General features: G+C 39.1%; 1 protein-coding gene and 1 long non-coding RNA gene across 4 annotated transcripts in view; one reads left to right on the top strand and one right to left on the bottom strand.

Annotated features, from left to right (window-relative positions):
- Positions 1 to 19,399, bottom strand: part of SNX25 (sorting nexin 25) — an 81,713-nt gene that overhangs the window by 1,239 nt on the left and 61,075 nt on the right. For 2 of the 3 annotated variants that reach the window (XM_059844637.1, XM_059844638.1), the window contains 9 exons: positions 16,611 to 16,766; positions 14,220 to 14,351; positions 9,385 to 9,525; positions 8,709 to 8,822; positions 8,015 to 8,179; positions 4,776 to 4,893; positions 3,536 to 3,602; positions 2,203 to 2,384; positions 568 to 668 (listed from right to left, as the gene is read on the bottom strand). In XM_059844637.1, coding sequence (XP_059700620.1) covers positions 568 to 668; positions 2,203 to 2,384; positions 3,536 to 3,602; positions 4,776 to 4,893; positions 8,015 to 8,179; positions 8,709 to 8,822; positions 9,385 to 9,525; positions 14,220 to 14,351; positions 16,611 to 16,766 — 1,176 coding nt within the window. The remainder of the gene's footprint in view (positions 1 to 567; positions 669 to 2,202; positions 2,385 to 3,535; positions 3,603 to 4,775; positions 4,894 to 8,014; positions 8,180 to 8,708; positions 8,823 to 9,384; positions 9,526 to 14,219; positions 14,352 to 16,610; positions 16,767 to 19,399) is intronic. The other variant, XM_059844640.1, reaches the window with a different exon arrangement.
- On the top strand, positions 98 to 7,786 carry LOC132326464 (uncharacterized). Its single transcript, XR_009486242.1, has 2 exons — positions 98 to 288; positions 4,898 to 7,786. It is a non-coding gene; the product is annotated as an uncharacterized LOC132326464 (long non-coding RNA).

Raw genomic sequence — 19,399 nt, 5'->3', positions numbered from 1 at the left:
TTCAGATGGGGATTTCCCACCCAGTGTAAAGGAGAGCTGTTCTGTCAAAGCCTCCAAGCATCATAAGCAAGCACCAGGGCATGCACCTTCTCTCTGGTGCTGGGGCAGCACTGTGTGACAGGCTGCTGTCTGGAATGTGCCAGAAGAGACTGACTGTGAAGGTGTTGTAGTTAGATCCAGCTGCACGTTCCAACTATTCCCAGCAGCTGAGGAGTGGAACTTCTGAAAGGCTGTCATGTCCTAACTGTGAACCAGTTCTGGAGTTCTCCATCTCTTGGATTCTCCAAGGTATGTTTATTTTTATAAGCTCTATGAGGAAATTAGTTTGTACCTTATGAAGTCAGGCACATTGGATGTGGTAGAAGATCTCTTTTAGACAAAAACAATGCTGCTGTTAAACAGTCTTTTGTTATTCAAACTTAGTCAAGTGATCAAACCTAGAGCAACTGACTTAGTTTAATAACAAATAAATCTCTGCAAAAACACACCCCCTAGGCTTCAATACTGAGTAGAGCTCAGTAACTTACAGGATTATGAAGTTAAAAAGGTACTTTTCTGGTTACTCACATAAAGTAGATGCTTATTAGCCTTTCTCTCTTGCAATGCATTGAACACTTTCACTACACCATGACGGGCATTTTGTTGTCCAACGAGATTCTGCAGAGTATCTGCAACAAACATTACTTCAGTTTTTGTTGTTTCACTGATGCTAGGCAAAACCTCCAGCCAGAATCATCATTCTACTACCCAAAATCACAATCATAAAGGTTAGAAGAGACCTTCAAGAGCATCTAGTTCAACCATAAAGACGATACACAGAGTTCCTACTCACCAACCTTTTAAAAACACAGCTTGAAAAGACACCCTTATTCTCCAGTTACCCAATAGATAATAGTGTGTGCATCTCAGAACATTTTAAGTGTGCTAACATGATACATCAAATGCTTTTCAGTAGTTCACCTCACTGAGTCAAGTCTCATGTCACACATCATTAAACCTTTCACTTAAATACACCTTAAGCCAAAGACACAACTTCTACAACATTTAAAACAAATTTAGCACTTTAATTGCCTCTCAGTCTTCACAGAGAATACTTCCCACAAGAAGGGGGAGAAGTTAAGAGAATTCTAAGTCAATTATTTACACTTTGGATTAAATTAGAGAATAAATAGTGATTCAGTGCTCCATCATTAATCTAAGGTGCATTCAGCTGTGTCCTGACATATGGCTCCAAGCTCAGAAACAAACAGGAAATCAAATAATACCACAAACCAACTATGGGAGGTTATTTAGGTAAGTAGATGAGTATATAACACAGGCAGTAAATGGAAGGGTTGTTTACACATCAAAAGACAAATATTTTGCATGCACACCTACTCCTTTTTTGCAGTAAAAGTTGATTAAACTACCTAATGCATAGAGGTATATGAGATACCTAAGTGAAGCCATAAAATAGCTCGTTCTCTTCAGATAGAGCAGAGAAAAAGCATTCAAGCTATGTTGAAGTGCATTTGCATTTCCAAGAGTTAATGGTAATTATTTTGATTATTTTCAGTTAGGTGCCTTTGGGTTCACATGATCTCTGAGGAGTCAGAAATATGTAACTGGATTTCCTCTCCTGTGAGTGGGACAGGATGGAGCATCTCAGAATGGTGCCCCAAAAAATGCAGTCTGAAAAGGGGGTGCCCAAGCTTGGGAGAGAAGGGTAGGCAAAGGAAAGTACTGAAAAAAACACTCCATCTAGGAGCTTCTTCTGCCCAGGCTGCAGGTTACTCTAATGTTCAGTGCCCTGAGACCTCAGAAACAGACAACACACAACACTGACAGCACGGGTAGATCCCTCTCTCTCCAACTTCAAAATATAAGAGGAAGAAGTAATTGGGGTGGTGCCACTCTCCCTATTTGGCAAGTAATTCCAAGTAGCAGAGCCATATATTTGCTCACAGAGAACCAGCAGAGAAAGAATCAACTGAGATTCCTTGATGAATATTATGCACAAAAATACAGCAATTCTGATTTTGCACCCACCAGTAATATCTGAATCCATGCCTTTTACCAGACAGGCAGGAGAGGCAAAGACTAAGACCAAAATAATCCTTTTTTATGCAAATAAACTTAAAAGTCTACAGGAAAATAATTTGATTAACCAGTTTCCATATTAGTTATTAAATCTGTGATTAGGCAGAATCAAAGTGATCTCACCTGGAATGTTTTCAAGTAGTTTTTGCTGTGCTCTCTGTTTTGTCTCCTGCTTTTGTTCATCGCTCTTGGCTCTCGGTGGTGGAGCTAACTTTCCATTTGGCCAGAAAGCATCTCGAAACACACCAATGTAGTAAACAAGCATTGGTTCACTGAACATCCAGTGTACAGTGTCACGGATTTGCCTGCAAAGAAGTGTAGAAAGGAGCCCATCAGAGCTAGTCTCATGTTTTATCCATATTTATTCTTTTTACTCCTCAAAGTAGTGGAAGAGATGTTCTTTTTCATGTAATTTTGCCAGTATGCCTGAGTTGATTTCATTGGCATAACAGCAGGTCATATTCAGGTCTGGGTGCTCGAGGATCTAGGTCACTCCAGATACCTCACTTAGAACTGGAGAAGGCTGCTTTTCAATGTAATCCACAAACATCCATTTCAAATTACAAATACTACATTGAAATTCACATCCAAGCTACATTTCAAGAATGGGCACTAAAAATGCTCCACCAGGAAAAGTCAGGGAAATCAGGTCACTAATAGCAGCAAACTCCAAACTAGTTGCCTGTGGAGATGTGCCTGCAAGGATAAAAATAGACAGTTTTGATAGAAGCACAGTAAGTTCCTTCACAGATAGCAAAGCACATTATTGAAGGAATTACAGACAGAGATATGAGCCTCTTCCTGTGGCTGCACCACTCACTGTAGCCTTCAGCACCAGGACTCTAAGGTAGAGCAGGCTCCAGTCAGTGCTGCTGCCATACAGCCAAATCCCTTAAAATCAATAAAGTCAACCTACATGTAAATGCTACACAGGAACTTTGTGCAAGCTATGCTCACAAATTCTCTGCCTCTCTGTCCTCCTTCAGCCATTTTCCAGTTATCAGCAGGGTATGACCAAATGAACCAATCAATTTAAAACTCAGTGAGTGGATACTGTCTGAGACCAGTCCAATTTACTGCTATGTAATATACATAAGAGGCTTTAAAAGCCATGCTGGCAAGTGCAAATTTTATCACTGACTGGACAAAGAACAGCCTGCTGTGCTGATAGAATACTTCTAAACTTTCTTTCTGACCAGGGATACAGCTTTCCATATGAAGCTGTTTATAGACAGTTATGCTCATAGCCTCAGGCAGGCTGCACCTGGCAGCATAAAGATAATTCACATATCTGTGTTTTCTCTAGTAAACATAATATAGCTGTAAATTGAGCTGTGGAAAACAAATGCAGATTATCATATCCAACAGGATGTCCAGATTATTTTTAACAGTTCTTCTGTCAGCCTTTTTTTAATAGAATGATGATGAAAGTTCAGTTAAAGCAACAGCTACTTACTTGTTGATGGTTCTTCCAAAAGTGACTTGTACTAGTGCAATTAATGTTTTTCTGACCCACTTGAACACTAGAACAAAAAAAAATTATAAAAAAAATTACCAAGAAGTTAATAACATTACAGAACTCATGACTATATGCAAAACCTTCCCCCTACCTCCCACCAAACCAAACCCACCCCCTATAGTAAAAACATTGTCATAACCCTTTCTAAGATTCCATTAATTGTACAGAGGTTTCATTTTTCTTGATCACGTTCCTCCTTGTACTGTTTGCTGTATAGTTTTTAAGTCCTGCAGGTTACATAAGTATGCATATAAAATGCATTCTAGGTTATACCATAAATTTTTATATGTAAGAATATTTCGAGTTTATTGAGCAACACAACTACTCAAACCCTTTTTTCTACTACAAAAAAACCAAAGTCCTCAAACTTCCCACCCTTTTCATACCTATTAATATAAAGTACACACAGCAGCACCATTAAAATTCTGAAAACATTTTCACTCAAACCAAGCAGTCAGCTTTCCATTACAAATAAAGGAAACAAAAGTGAGTGCTTCCTAGTAATTAGTGGTAAATCTTCCTTTCATAGTGTTCACCATCACAATAAAGTCTATATTTGGAAGATACATCTGCCAGTTTTGGAAGGTGACACATTTTGCAATAGTTACCCTGTAAATAATTTTATAGAGCATCATGTGTGGCTGCACATTCAAATAGATACAAAAATAGTTTTGTTTATTATCATCATTCAGTTACATAAAAGGGGGGGGGAAAAATCCAGTATTTAAATATAACACAATTCTAGTATAATTTTCATCATAGAAGTTGCAGAACTAAAATGCATATATAATTCACTTAAAATTATATTTCTTTGTCAGAGACGTTCTATAATAAAGCCATCTTTCCTTACTCAAGAATTCCTACAACCTAATGAACAGCCTATTTACAAAAAGAATACTACTGTCCTTTTTTTCTTATTTTTTCATGAAAAATTTAAAAATATTAAGTGCAAATGCTCTCCCCTACCAGTTACATTTTTATTGCCATTTTATATTGTAATTTCACTTTTGAATGAAAGCTCCAAAGTTATGAACTACTGAAGAATAGCTTGATTCCAAACTGGCTGTATAGACTGCAGGAATGTTTCCACTTATTGAAACAGCCAAAAAATTCTGAATTCTGAAGTGCCCTACAGAGCCAAGAGATTCCATTAGCCATGAGCAGGTTTACTTCTTACTTCCTCTCAGTTCAAAAATCTCTCCAATCAGCATGAAACACGGCTCGGCAAGAGAGTCCTTCTTCCCATCCACCTCCTCTCCGTAGTCCGACAGGTCACTGTCCTCTTCTGTTTCTTCCTAGGAAGAGAGGGACAACATGGGTGTGTGCTGCAGTTCCCCAGCCTTCTTCCAGAATGGATTTACTTACTGCCATGCTCTGCAGAAGGAGCACAGCCAGTCCTCTCAAAAGCAGAGCCAAAAACTGCTGCTGGCAGGATCTGGCAAACAGGAATCTCACTAGGGATCTTGAAAATTTCCCATTGGACTAAAGCAATGAGGACACTACACTGCTGGAATTATCATCACTGCTGTATCTTCTGCTTGCAGCCTTGCCCCAGTAAGCGCGTCAATGCTGCCCAGATTTTCAGAATCTCCTGCCTATATTGCCCATCAACACCAGCTGGATGAAAGAAAGCAGGTGATGTGGGAGTCGTGTACTGCTAGGAAACAGGTGAGAGCTGTAAGCAGGAGATGGCACTCAACAGTGTTTGTGATTGCAAAGCCTCCTCTGACACAACACCCATAAAAAACATTCAGGATGGGGAGCTAGACAGCTGGAGCTGTTTGCCATGCAAACAGCTGGGAAGAAAGGGGGAAAATCTGGTTATTGCACCAGGAGAAGCAGGTAACTGGCTCCCCAGGAGAACAGACAGTGCCTTCACAGCTGAAGCCACCCAGTGGGATTAGGCCCTAACCAGTTGTCCTTGAAGTAAGCTGGGAGCCAGACCCAGCAGTGGAAAGGGAACTAGCCACTGCACAGACAAGCACCATTAATGAAAACTAGTCGCAGGCAGAAACACAAATTGTGATACTTAGTGACCTGAGCCTGAGGATACCCAAGCTCAAGGCACCAAAGGGAGAGCTATTCAGATAGACTCCCCAAAAATGACTGGGTTGAACCACCTCAATTCTGGCAGTACCATCTATTTCAGAGTGAAGGACACACAGCAGGTTGTTTCTCACTGTCATGAAGATTGCTTCAGGATCAGGACTACAACTCCTGTCATTACTCATGGCAGCCAACACATCCCTTTGCTTTCCTGGATCTTGCCCTGCCCACCTATGCTTCCAGCAAAGCTCAAGAGAGGCAGACCTGACCTCCACTGAGGCTGGTGCAATGCCCCAGTCTCTGGATCAGGAATGGTCACAATGATGTGCAAATTTTCTTCTTCAGCCTGGTTTTCAAAAATATAAATCATCTGTTCCTTTTGTCCTCATCATTCAATCATCTAATATTGGTTTATTTTTCTGCTATTCAGTGAATCTCCTGTCATTTAGAAAATGCAACAAGAACTATAAGTTCTTACACTACAGTGCATTTTCTATCCACTAAATTTATAAACCTAAAAGCCCTTCTTTCTAGATGTTATCAACTGCATTTTTGCTCTGATTTGGTTTTGGTCTAGAGAGCTAAAAAATACATTCTAAAGCTAACCCTGTCCAAGGAGTTATATATATAAAGAAATTGCTGCAGTATCTAATCCTGAACACAGCACTCAAGAGGTAATATTGTTCTGACATATATTTGAAAAATGTGAGATGAGATTAGGGGAAAGAGAGAGCTGACTGAGAGCATTTTATACTGCAAAGTTCAAAACACAAACTAAACCAGGAAGTCTGTTACAAAAAGAACACAATTATACCAGCTTTACGTGTGGTTTAACACAACTTCATTTATGACCTTGTACCAAATTATTTAACCCCAGTTTAACTGCTTTAGGAAAGTATCCAAGATGCTATCAGTGAGGCAAGACTGAGCTGATCCAAAGCTCTTACTGAAAGACATGGGAGTCCAGGAAACAGCAGAACTAACCCCAGACTGCCTCACAATCTGTCTCCCTCCGTATTATTTTATTACTTTCACTTTAGGGCAATTGTTTGACCTACTCATTCATAGGGTCTAAGAGTTCCCACCATCTGTATTCTGTTATGTGTAAACTGAAGGAAAGAAGGGAGAAGAGAGGGAAGAGAAATGTGAAGCAGTAACAGTTGCATAATTTCTGCTTTATTTGTTCTTTCTCCTCTCACACACTGGTATTAAAAATTCTCTTTCTTTCTCCTGTATTTCCCAGCTATTTCCTCCTACACACTCCCATAATACAATATCTATCTCCCATAATACAATGTCTTGAGGATGTTTTTCAATTAAATAGCAAAATACAAATAGCTTCACACTTCAATGCTTTTATGCTACTTTTACCTATCAGTCATTTTAGTGAAAGCGCTTTGGATTTTAGAACTCCAGTACTTCTAGCAAAGTAAAACTAGTTTCTCAAGCCTTCTTTATATTTATTAATCTGAAATGAGGCATATGCATTCAGCACCTAGATGCAAACAGGGCATACTTTTGAAAGGTAAATATAAAGGATTTTCTTATTTCTGAGATGCAAGACCACCCTTCTCCCTATAAAAGCTTAGAAGTATACATGCTCCCCAATCTCAAATTATCCTGCATAAGACCCATCCACTCCAGACAACCACAGCATGTAAGAAATTACTGCTTCAAATTAATTTTGTACAACATATAACTGAAAGGGGGAATAGAAACATCTCCTTGAATGTTGCATTATCTGAACATGAACAACACAGAATAGAGTGCCATGGAATTATGGTCAATTTAGTCAATGAGCTATTTTAGTCACTAATCAATTATTCATTGCACTTTGATAAACAATGGGTTTTTATGACTTAATAACAAATTCTCCAACTGGTTTGCCTGCCTAGACTCCTGCCTGCATTTGCAAATTCCCTCAGTAAGCCTGTACTATTTGCCAACAGTTTTTTGTCAAAACTAGCTCTGCTTCAGAAGTTGCCCTGAAATTAGGGATACACAGCTGTTCTTTCTTGCCAAGAGAATATTCCCAAGTGAGAATATTTTTACCTGCCAAAACCTCTCTGAAATATGCATGTCCAGAACTCAAAAAGTGGAAAATTCTGCTGCAAAAAATAAACAATCCCTCACGAACTGCAATTTGTTTATTTGCAGTAGTTTACACATTTGGCTATGTGCATGTACCAAAAGGCAGGAAACCTGTTTTTTTAATAATCATCTTTTAAATTCATAGGCAGCTCTTTGGTCACTTACAGTAAATTACAAATGACCTTTGGAAATATTGCCTGCCATTCAAATACTAATGACTCTCCCTGCTTACTTAGGATAAGTAATTAAATTTGGGAAGATTGCTTTTCTACCACTTACCTCCTGATGAGAAAACAAATCACCAGGAAGTCGTTCTAGAAATGAGGAGAGTGAAAACGATGACTTCTTGCCTTGCACATCAATAACTTTGAGGTGCTCTGGGGAGGGGCTCAAGAAGGCATAAAGTGCTTCACTCTGGCAGAGTCTTTCATCAGAGAGTAATTTCTATGAAACAAAAATAACGATGCTTCACAACACAGCAACACATCAATTAAATATTTCTTGTTAAGGAGTAAGATGTATTGAGGCATCCAACAAAACTGATTAAATCACAGCTCAGAGGTAGTGTGAGAAAAAAATCCCTATATCTCACAAAGATACTTTAAAAAACTATTTTTAAAGTACTGGAACTAGTAAGAATAAAGCTTTTAGTCTTGCAACTTTCTTGTTTTATAACAATTTCTCATATGTAAGGAATTTGCTGTGAAGAGTTTTAGCTGAAAGTGGCAATTAAAGGATTCATTATTTATGATTCCTTAATTAATTGAAGTTTAAATTAATTTAAACTTACCACTAATGGTTACTATCAGTCAAACTCATCTCAACTTCAGGCATTTTAGACAACTTTGACATTTAGAGTGTCAAACCTTATATTTGACCTATTTGTTGTAGGCTCTTTCTTTAGGCAGTAGAGAGGCAGTAGCCTCTCAATTCTCCTGTTTAGATATCTGTTTATTTATCTTTATTTTTTTACCTGCAGAAAGTTATTAAGCTGATTCTTGGATTTCTCCATGAATTTCTGGTCTATGGATTTGAAGGGCAGCTTGCTGAGTGAAGGCAACTGAACTTTCTTTAATGACGGAAAACACTGTGTAGGAGAAAGGAGAGCTCAGTTGAGATTTATGCAGAGAATAAGACAGGTGGTTTAGAATGGAAATGAAGAGACTCCTTTTTGCTCTCATCTCGCTTCCACACCCCTCTCAAGAAAACACCTTCCCCTTACCACTAAGGGCTGTCACATCTAAACCCTTTCCCTTTACAGCACCATTATCTATTCCTTATCAAACAGAAAGGCTAAAGCACTGTGAAAAAAAATCCCAACCTTCTCTCTCTCCAAAAGCTGTCATTTCTAATACTTCCCTAGAAGCCAGACATAAAACCTCATTCTTATAGCAGGCTCTTGTATGACAGTGCAGAGCATATACCATTTTGAAATGGGGTTAGTTCAGTAAAACCTTATTAAGGGGAAAAAATTATAAACAAGTTTTATAATCATCTGTCAGAGACCAGAAATATGGAGATAGAAATCTAGCTCTAAAGGGCCTTTTAATGCCAAAAGGCCGGCATTAAAACTGGTAGCATTAAATTGTTATCATTCTGACAAATTTTGGCAGTTTGCTTCTTTTCCCTCCCGTAACCAGGATTCGTACCTCACTGAGCTTGCGGTGTAGGTTCTGAAACTCATTGAGCTTCCTGGGAACAGTCCAGTTCTTAGTTTCAGCTCCACCAACTTCTTGTAAACTCACCATGACAGAGTAACAGGGCACTTGTTCTCCATTCTCTTCTAAAACCTTGGGGGGAAGAAAAAGCAGATAAGGTAATCTCTGTTGAAAGTAAACAGTGGAACATTTGAGCTGCCAGGTGAGTGGCTTGCAAACTCAGTCATCAGTCCCACACTTCTCTTAAGATTTGAAAGCTACATATGGAGCAATTCCCTTCATGAAGTAACCTTCACCCAAAATGCTGTGCCAGTCCTGAACCAGACCTCCAGCTAACCACTATTACACCTTACCTACAGTTTGCAATGCTATCCACCAGCAGCCATGTCTCTCTGACATGTCCTCTTCAAACACCTGAGTGTATTATTTTGGTTTTTAAGGTACCTACCATGTAGCTTTGTGATTACTCATCAATACTCCATCTCTCCTGTCTGCATTTACCTGAATGTTTTCCCTTCGTTTCCACCCTCCCTTCCCAGTGCTTCTGCTGAGGGTCACCCACACACCAGGCACAGCAGCTCTGCAGCTGGGTCTAGCAACAGCTGGTGCTGTTATGGAGCAATTTCTCTGCTCACTTGAGCTGTTCTCCTTGCACAGTTTGTGGTATCCATGCAGTATTTCTGAGGAACTCACAACTTTACAAAAATTCTTATAAATCCAACTACAATCCTCAGCCAGAGGAAGGAGAAGCAATTAACCACATTGCTGTAGTTTTCCCATTTGCACAAAGTTAAACAGTTTTTATTGAGATGATGGTAACAGTGTGATCACACTATTTCTTAATTTGCTATAAGAATCGGCATAAGAATTTCATCCTTATGTCCTATTACTAGCAAATTTTTGTTTACTTATTTTGAGGAGACACCCAGATTGATTATGAAAGACAAATAGGGGAAATGCATAAAATATTTCACTCTAGAATGCTTGTCTTTATATACATGCAAATAATGATAAGGTAATTATATTGAGTGAAGTTATAACTTTAAAGCTTTTTTTTAAAAAGAGTATTTAAGTAATCTAATTAGGATAAGAATAAACTTTAAAATTCATATAATTATGACATCTTTTCTGAGAAGCCTATAGAGATCTGACAACACAATGGTATGGATAAATAATTTGACAAGCAATTACATCACCCTTGTAAAAGCCATGTGGCTGAAATGTACCTTCGTATGTTTAAGCTATTCAGAGCTGTACATTGATAACATTCCCTGTGACATATTCCTCATAAAGCCGCACAAGGACCACTGGGAAGCCAAGTCTGAGGCCCAGATTTCACAAATCTCTGTCAAAAAGCTGCAGCAGCACTCAGACAGAATACAAAGCACCAGCCTGAATGCCTGCAAATGTGCCTGGTTCTCAGTGCAGCTATTTGGAGAAGTGCCTATCTCCTGCCAGACTACTGCAGAAATAGATGCTTGAACAGCCTCCAAGATGCAGGTCAGAGAGACATGGTACAGAACAACTGGGATTGTCTGGGACAGTCCCTGCCCTGTCTACCCTGAGCTACACTGGAGCTGTGTTTGTAGGTGACCCACAAACATCTCCTGGCTGTCATTTTTCAGTACTGGGAGATGAGTGCTGAAATTGCTGATTTGAGTCATGTCTTTGATTTTCCATTATAAATTTGTTCCCAGGGCAGGGGTTGGCATGTGTAGGGTCATCTGAACTGTAATTGTCAGGAGAGAGTCATCCCTCTGAAAGCACATTTTCAAAATGGGAGGACTTAGTACTCCTGCTTCAAGCTATGTGCAGAATCTTCTAAATTCCAATTACTAGATGTAGACACATTACAGATTTTTTTTTTTCAAGTACCCTCAAATACCCTCATATAAATACTGAAAACTTTCAGGATCTTCTTAGGAATGCAAATGTTTTTATCAACTTAGGTGCTTGTGAATTTGTTTTTCCAAATTAATGAGTAAACTGGAAAACAGAAAAATTTCTATTTAGGAGGTCTTCTAAACCAGGAGATCTAGTCCTCTGCTGTTAGCACGCACCACCTCATACAATTGCTATCATGAATGAATTCAAACTATACAGCCACATTGCCTAACTTAGCAAAAGGGAAAATCAGAGAAAACAAAATTTGAAAGTGCTTTCAGAACCACTTCTTGTGGGGGAAGTTCCTCATTCAAATCCCCCCTTCTCAAGGGACACGGCCCAGCACCTGCAAAGCGACTGTAACACTTCCTCATCCTGAGTGGAAACTCCCTCCTAGGGTGTTCAAGAGTTGCATTTACCCTTGACAGACCTGCAGCCTGCTCAAGATGAGCTGCACATCTGACAAGCCACCAGCATATCTACTGTTTCCAGCCAAGAGGTGCTCCAGGGTCAGAGCTGTAGCCCAGAGCTCCTGCTGAACACAAACCTCACATGCCACATCGTGAGACTGCACTTCTAATGCTCCTGCCCAAAAAAACATCCAGCTTTTCTCCAACCTTCCTAACCCTTCTCTAGCACTGTTTTCAGGTGTTTGTTCCCTGTACAGTGCCAAGGTCCTGCTGGCCACACTGTTTCTGATACAGGCCAGGATGCACTGGGTCTCTTTGACCACCTGGGCACACTCCTGGCTCATGTTCAGACAGCTGTCAACCAGCAGTCTCAAGTTCTTGTCCACTGAGCAGCTTTTCAGCCACCTCTTGTCCAGGTGTGTAGTGTGGTAAGAAACATGCAATTTTTTTCACCTTATTCAGATCTACAAACTCAATTCCTTCTGAAAGCAATGGATTTTTTAAAAGATGTTATGCTCTGAAATAGTCTTTGGACAAGGAAGACAGAATGTCTGTTAAATATTAAATGATACAAGGCAAAAACAATTAAAGCAAGCAGGTCAAGTTAGATTATTTAGCTCTAAGTTACATACCTGTAATGGGGAAGAGACACTCAGAATTACACAAGACCCCTTCATTCTGCATGTTCCTACTGTATTTTTCAACCTCTTTCAGTCAGCCAAAACACTGAGTCTCCAAAGTGAGTTTTATCAAAAATATGAGCTACCAAAAAAGACCTAGAGATCATATTTACACTGTTTTTTTTTTTATATATATATATAGTTCACACACATAGACTTAGTATATTTAAATTACTCAAAACTACAAAGACTGAAATATTCAAACTAAGAGGTTACAACAAGAATTTGGACATGGTTTTTTCTAAGACTTAAGTAATTGTCTTCTTCTGTGCATTCTCTGTTAACTGATTTAGTAGATCAGTTTAAAAGCTCAGTGACTGGCTATTATACCTTCGGCTCAAGATCTATAGCAAAAATTACTTTTACTAAACTTTTCTGCTAAACAACAGGGCCAAGATTTTCTCTCTCTAAAATCACAGAGTGATATTCTGGGATTGGCAACAATGTATTTTGCAGTTAGAAAGACTATGTCATCTACTCATGCCCCCTGAAATGAACAACTGCAGCTAGAATATTCCCAAACAATTAATTACCATGGATAACTACAACACCCATCTTTTCTCCAGCCTACCCTTTGAAGCATGGAGCTGCAAACAGCACAATTTATGCAAGCCTATATTTAATTACCTAATCCTAATTACTTAGCTAAGTCATAGCTAAGGCAGCAAGCAATTAAAAGCCTCTTCCAACCTCTCTCTAATTTAGCAAAACCACCTTCTCCTCTGGTAATGAGAGAGACACTGGACAGCTGTATATGGTTGCAGTTGTGCAGAAAGCTGCCATTCTGTGCCCAGAGTTTACCAGATTTTAAGACCAGGCTTCAAAAGCTACAAATCACAACTCAGTTCTCAATAGTGTCACCTGCAAACAACACTAAAGCAAAAATAAATCCAGATGTTTCCATATGGAGAATTCGGTTTTAAAACTGGCACCTTACATTTTTTGGCCTGTTGGATTTATTTCTCTTACAATGACTTTAACAGCTGACAGACCTATCACTGGCTTGCAAGAGCTTAAGACACAACCAAATAAACTCCACAGCACATACTTTTTTCCTCCAACAAAAAGTTATCTCAAGAAAACTATTTGTATTCTTTTCAGGAACATTTTCTTAGTGGCATACAAAGGCAAGGCAGTAGAGACCCAATTAACCTTTAGATTTTCGTAGTGATACTGTCAAGAAGATTACTTACGTATGTCAGCCTACACTTACTACATAATTCCCTGAGATCCTTAAATGATAAGTGTTACTAGAGAGCCAGAAGATGGTTAATACTTTGTTTTCATCACGTTTTTTGCATGCATTCTACAATTGTCTGCCTATGCCCAAATGGAACAGCAAAACAAGACCAAAAAAAAAGTAACAACTTCTTCAACTTACAGTTATAAAGCACTTTCTTTCTAGGTATTCAAGCCCCTTGAAACTGTACAGCCATTAAATACAATAATACAAAACCCAAAAAGTGCAAGAAGCACTGCATCTTTGAGACAGCAGAGACACAACTGCACCCAAGTGCAATAGCATAGTAATATAGGAAGACACAGTTCTCATGACAAACAGTGCCCCTAAGATAGCAAATTGCTTTACCCAGTGCCAAAACTTGTTTATGTACATGCAGGTAACTTTTATAACTCCATTACATCAGTGTCTGGGGAACAGAAACTCTGTGTATGCATCATAGTAGCCACTGGGGAACCAGAAGAGGAGTTCAGAAGAGATTAGGGTTCTTTCCCCCACAAGTAAATTTTAAGTATAAACAGGTATAAGGAAAGTATCTGCACAATTTTCTTCTGCTTTTCATGCAAGTTTGAATAGACCCAGAAGTTCAAAAGGCAGAAAAAAATCCCCTACCTCTCCTGAGACAATGAAGGCTTTCCACATGCCAAGATTCTCACACCACCAGTCTGTTCTTGCAATGTGCAGCTGAAGGTCACTGTGCTCTCTCTCCATCAGAGTAATTTCATCCTTCAGCTTAGAAACAATCTGCAGAGAAAAGTTTATTCATTACAGTTGGTAGGAAAAAGCTTGTGCAGCACACAAGCTTTATGTCTTTAGGGACACTGTTCTGAAAGAAGAAAAGGTACAAAAGCAGAGGGAGAATAATTCCTGTGGATCAAAAAAAAACAACCACAAGTGAGGGAATTGATGATGCCTTAAACTTCTAGGGCACATAGCAATCTTAAAGGTCAATCCTCACACTAAAATAAAAAACAAGTCAGAAGTACAACTACTATCACTACCAGCATAAAAGACACTTGAGATGTATTACACACAGTATGCTTTATAAGAATTTGAAATTGCCATTAATGAAATATACCTTACTGAAGACATCTCTATAATTTTCAGGTACACATCATGTGATTGAAGAACTTGGGAATAGATTTTCATTTCTAGGAATTTAGCTATGTTTGAAATCACTCAAAGTTATCACTTATTTAATTCTAGTTTTGAGAAGGCAAGGATTTGTTATTGTGGAAAGCACAAATAGTAGCCAAACATCCTGCCAGAAGACAGTATGACAAGAGAAGGTGGAAATATACATAAGATGTGACATTAGAAACACAGCAAAAGCAGATGACACTTTTCCATTTTTAAATGTGATATACCACTTAGCCAAATTTATCAGTTCTATCACTTACACCACAAGTGGTGCATTCTGCAAAGCTATAGGAATTCCATCTTGTTCAGAACTTTTATCTCATGTCAGATGTAAAATATCTATGTGACAGCTATATAACAATTTTCTAGCAAATACCTCGCCTTCAGAATAATTTTATATTTTATTTGCTATCAATGCTGAGGCTTCTCTACAATCACCTTACACTGACTCCAGCAGCATCCAGAACATTCAATACATACAGAACAACTGGTAAGATTTTATGATAAGTAAACAGCTGTTACATTTACAAACTGAATACCGAGACTTTACAATAACACTGGATCCATTTTACTATTCTGTTTCAGAGATGTAGCTATTTTCCAAGACCAAGAATATTTTAGAAACAAAACATACAGGGAAAAACCCACTACTTCAGTAGGGGTACAATCCCTGCCTCCCCAAAAGCCTAAGCACAGAAAGAACAGAGCTGTTATGGTTTCAAGAATGCAAAAGGAACATAGAACTTTTATGTGAATGGAACAATATATAAAGGTTTAGGTATAGAGAATCATAGAAGGGCTTGGGTTGGAACAGCTGCAAACATTTTCAGTTGTCTGCAGTAGCCTCTGGCAGAAGGAAGATGTGGAAGGGACAGAGGGAATGAAGCTAGCCAGGGTGGCCTCAAACTCTAGTGTTCTCATCTTTCTCCTGGAGATGGCTATGCCCAGAGCTGGGGCAGCAGAGAATGAGTGGGGTGTCAACTCCTATTCAGACAAGCATCTTAGCACTCACCCTGAGTGAAGGGAAAATGTATGAAGAAGCCAGCCAGATTCAGAGCAATAACTAATACCACCAGCAGCAGGATTTTAGGAAAACACCTTGGCTGCTTGTTCATCTTACCCACCATCTGCAACCAAATCCCATTACAGCTGACAAGACAGGCCCAACTGCATCTGAACAACAGGCCTGTAAAATCAACACAAGTAAGCTGGCCCAAGCCATGTGTAAGCCCCTTGCTTCTCCTGAGTATATTCTCAGATTGCTTACAAAGAAAAAAGGATATCTTTTATTTGCCCTAGTCCAGAGATTAAAATTTCATATAGCTCCGAATTTTCCCTTTGATGACAGCATGCTTTCTCCTTGCTCCTAATAAAGGAATCAGTCACTCCTAAAGGTTTGGGGTTTTTCATCCCTTCGCTCGAGAAAGTCCGTCCGAGATGGCGCTGCAGACGAGGGCGCTGTGCTGTGCCCCGGAGCGGCCGCAGAGGAGCCGAGCAGCGCATCCCCTGGGCAGGAGCGGCGGCGCCCGATGCCCGAGGCACGGCGGGGCAGGGAGGCAAGGGAGAAACACCCCTTGCCACCGACAAGGCAGCACAGCAAGTGAGAGTGATCCTTATTCCACGGCCAACAAAGCAATATACATCACATTCACAAGTTTAGTTACAATAGCTTTTAGATATGGGGAAAAACCAATTAAAACTAAGTTCTGATTTCATCTTCTGGTTAACAAGTTGACTGAAATAAGCATCTGACCCGTGCAAAACGTGACAACTGGATATTACACAAACATACACTTACCCAAAAATAAAACAATAAAGAAAATAAAATCAAATCAAAGAACTGAAGACACTAAAGGTACGTACCTTTTTGTCGGGTTTTGGTGAATTACAAATGGAATTTAGAGCCTGTTTCTTATACTCAAGCTTGTCATTTAGCTGGCGAAGTTTATTTACAGCATAACTGGCCTGTTCATTAATTCTTGAGCTGCATTCTTCAGTAGCTTCTTCACAACCTTGGCTCTAGGAATAGAGGGCGGGGGTAATTGCTACATTAATATGAGAAAAGAGACAGATATTCATAGAATGACAGAATGGTTTTGGCTGGAAAGGACCTTAAAGATCACACAGTTCTGATCTCATTGCCATTGTCATAGACACTTTCCACTAGACCAGACTGGTCAGAGCCCCATCCAGCCTGGCCTTGAACACTGCCAGGGATGGGGCAGGAGGTGGGTTATTGTTTGCTTCTTGATATAGATGAAAATGTAGGTATAACAGATATTCCAACCAGTAGATCCAACATGAAATGTCAGTCTGTTGAAAAAAACCAAACCAAAACCAAAAACCCCAACAGACAAAGCCTCATTACCATTTCTACTATAGTTCCTTGTCAACTCACAGCAACAGTGTAAAAATGACCTTCAAGCTAAGGCTTTAGTGTTAATGAGAGGTAGAGTTAAAGTTTGTTTTAAAAGCAAAAACAGCTTAGTAGTCATGATGAATATTCAGAGCCAGATAGAAAAGTAAATACTTAGCACTGAGCTGAAAGATAATAAGGATGGGGCAGCAGGGAATAAAACCAAAAAAAATTTCCATATTTCTAACAAACAGTCCTGCCTCCCACAAACCTCCACAAAACAGATTTGTCATCCTGCAGAACAATCTAAACCAAGTCCTTTAGCTTTCTAAACGGATTTTACTGCTGTTTTTAGAAGTGTTAATAAAAATGTGTTAAAAGCACATATGCCTTACCCTAAATTCATAAATCATTTTCATATATTCATTCAGACAAACCAATAGCTTTTTCCATCTTGTGTACTACAGGCTGCAAAAAAATAGAAAACTTCACACCTTTCAGTGACATTTTCCTTAACATCATCTGACATATAGCTCAACTCCCCCTTCATACTGTACTTCCCCAAATAGACATTGAGACCTTGAGATCTAGCAAACAGCACTCAGCTTTTACTGCTGCCATGTTCAAAGATCTTTGAGGTCTGTTTGTGACTGAGTATATCTAAATTTATCTATGGGAAGCTGAGTCTATTCTCATGAAGAGGGGTTCTATGTTATTTAATGATATTCCAACTAAGTAAACTGTATCCTTATATCATAAAGAAAAAGGTAACAAAAGGAACACTCATACTCTTGTAAATTCCCTGAGTTTTAGTGGAGACAACCCTGTTGTAAATTCCATCTTATATCTTGTTTAAGAAAGTCTGAGAAGAGATAACAGTAGCAACAATAACTAATCTCCTTAGCATGATCCTCAAACCTAATGCAGAAGTCAGGAGTTCTAGGTTGAGAAATCCATGTCCTTTTCTAGCTCTGCATTTGCCTGCTATGGGGCTGAGTAAAAACCCATTAGCTCCATGCCCTGTCCTTTCTTCTCTCTATTCTGCATGGACTATAAACTCTTAGGGTCAGAAGCTTGCCTCCAAGCATGAGTACAGCTCATGCTCAGAATGTTGTCTCAGCTCAGACTGTTGTCTTCTGACACTACAATAACACAAATAATAATAATTAACAATATGGGGTGTTATTTAAAATGCTAATGTAAAGAACCATAAAAAAACCCCAAACCTTACACTTGCTGGGAAGCACAGAGGTAAAGAAAGAATCAAGAATGCTATTTTCAACACAGAAGAATTAGAAGACTTTTCATATGAAGTTCAATGCTAGCAATCAAAGAATTGCAATAATTACAAATCAGTGAGGCTGTGCTCCCAGAGGTAGGCTACATGATTTCTCTATCATTAACTTTTCAGACACTTAAAACAAGCAGCACTGCTGAATCACTAGATTTATCACCAAAAAAAAAGCCAGAATCACAAGATCAAATAACCTGTATTCAAAATATCAAATTTAACAGCCAACCAGTTCACTCAAAGCTGAGATCATAATGGATTGTGCTGTCCTCCCCTCATTGGTAAGCTGATAATTGCTTCCATTTCTGTGAGTGACGTAGAACACAGATGTCAGTCTTATTTTAGTGATCTGACACATGCAGCACCAATGCAATCAGCAGATCCTCTCCTCAAAGTGCTGGATGCCAGCACCGCCTGCTTCTGTATTTCTACCTGTGACATTTGTCCAAGTAGAAATACTTGGAGATTTGTGGAGGTTTGTCCCAGAAACAGAAAGTGGTACCAGACTGGGAAGAAGAAAGAGCTTTTTCTACCTGCAGCAGAACCAGCAGTCTGGCCCTTCTCAGATTCCTATCTTGTGACTTGATTTTCTCACATTTAATCAGGGCTCATCCTTTTGTCCTCATCTCCTTGAGTGCATGAGATGGCTTTTATCTATCAGCTATAGCAGTGAAATTTATAGAAAATGAACACAGGTGATACCCACAGTGCCCCAGGAAGTGAGGACATAGACCCAAAAACCAATCTGTACTTCCTAACAATATGTATCCCTTTAGAAACATCCAGTTTCTCTGCTGTCATTTCCAATATATGGGGAGGAAAAAACCCACAAACTTATTAGCCAGTACTGCATTTTCACCAAAATCTGAAAGAACATGGGAAGTTTCAGAAAGACTCTTATAATTTGTTTTCACCTCAAAAACCCTGAAGCATGGCACAGCACCATAAGAACTGCTCTATTCAAGAGATACTCAAGCAGTATATACGACTTCATACTTAATTAGT

The sequence above is a fragment of the Haemorhous mexicanus genome, chromosome 4 (assembly GCF_027477595.1).
Source record: "Haemorhous mexicanus isolate bHaeMex1 chromosome 4, bHaeMex1.pri, whole genome shotgun sequence".
NCBI classification, from domain to species: Eukaryota; Metazoa; Chordata; class Aves; order Passeriformes; family Fringillidae; genus Haemorhous; species Haemorhous mexicanus.
The sequence above is the reverse complement of the archived record's forward strand: the minus strand, read 5'-3'. Positions and strand labels throughout refer to the sequence as shown.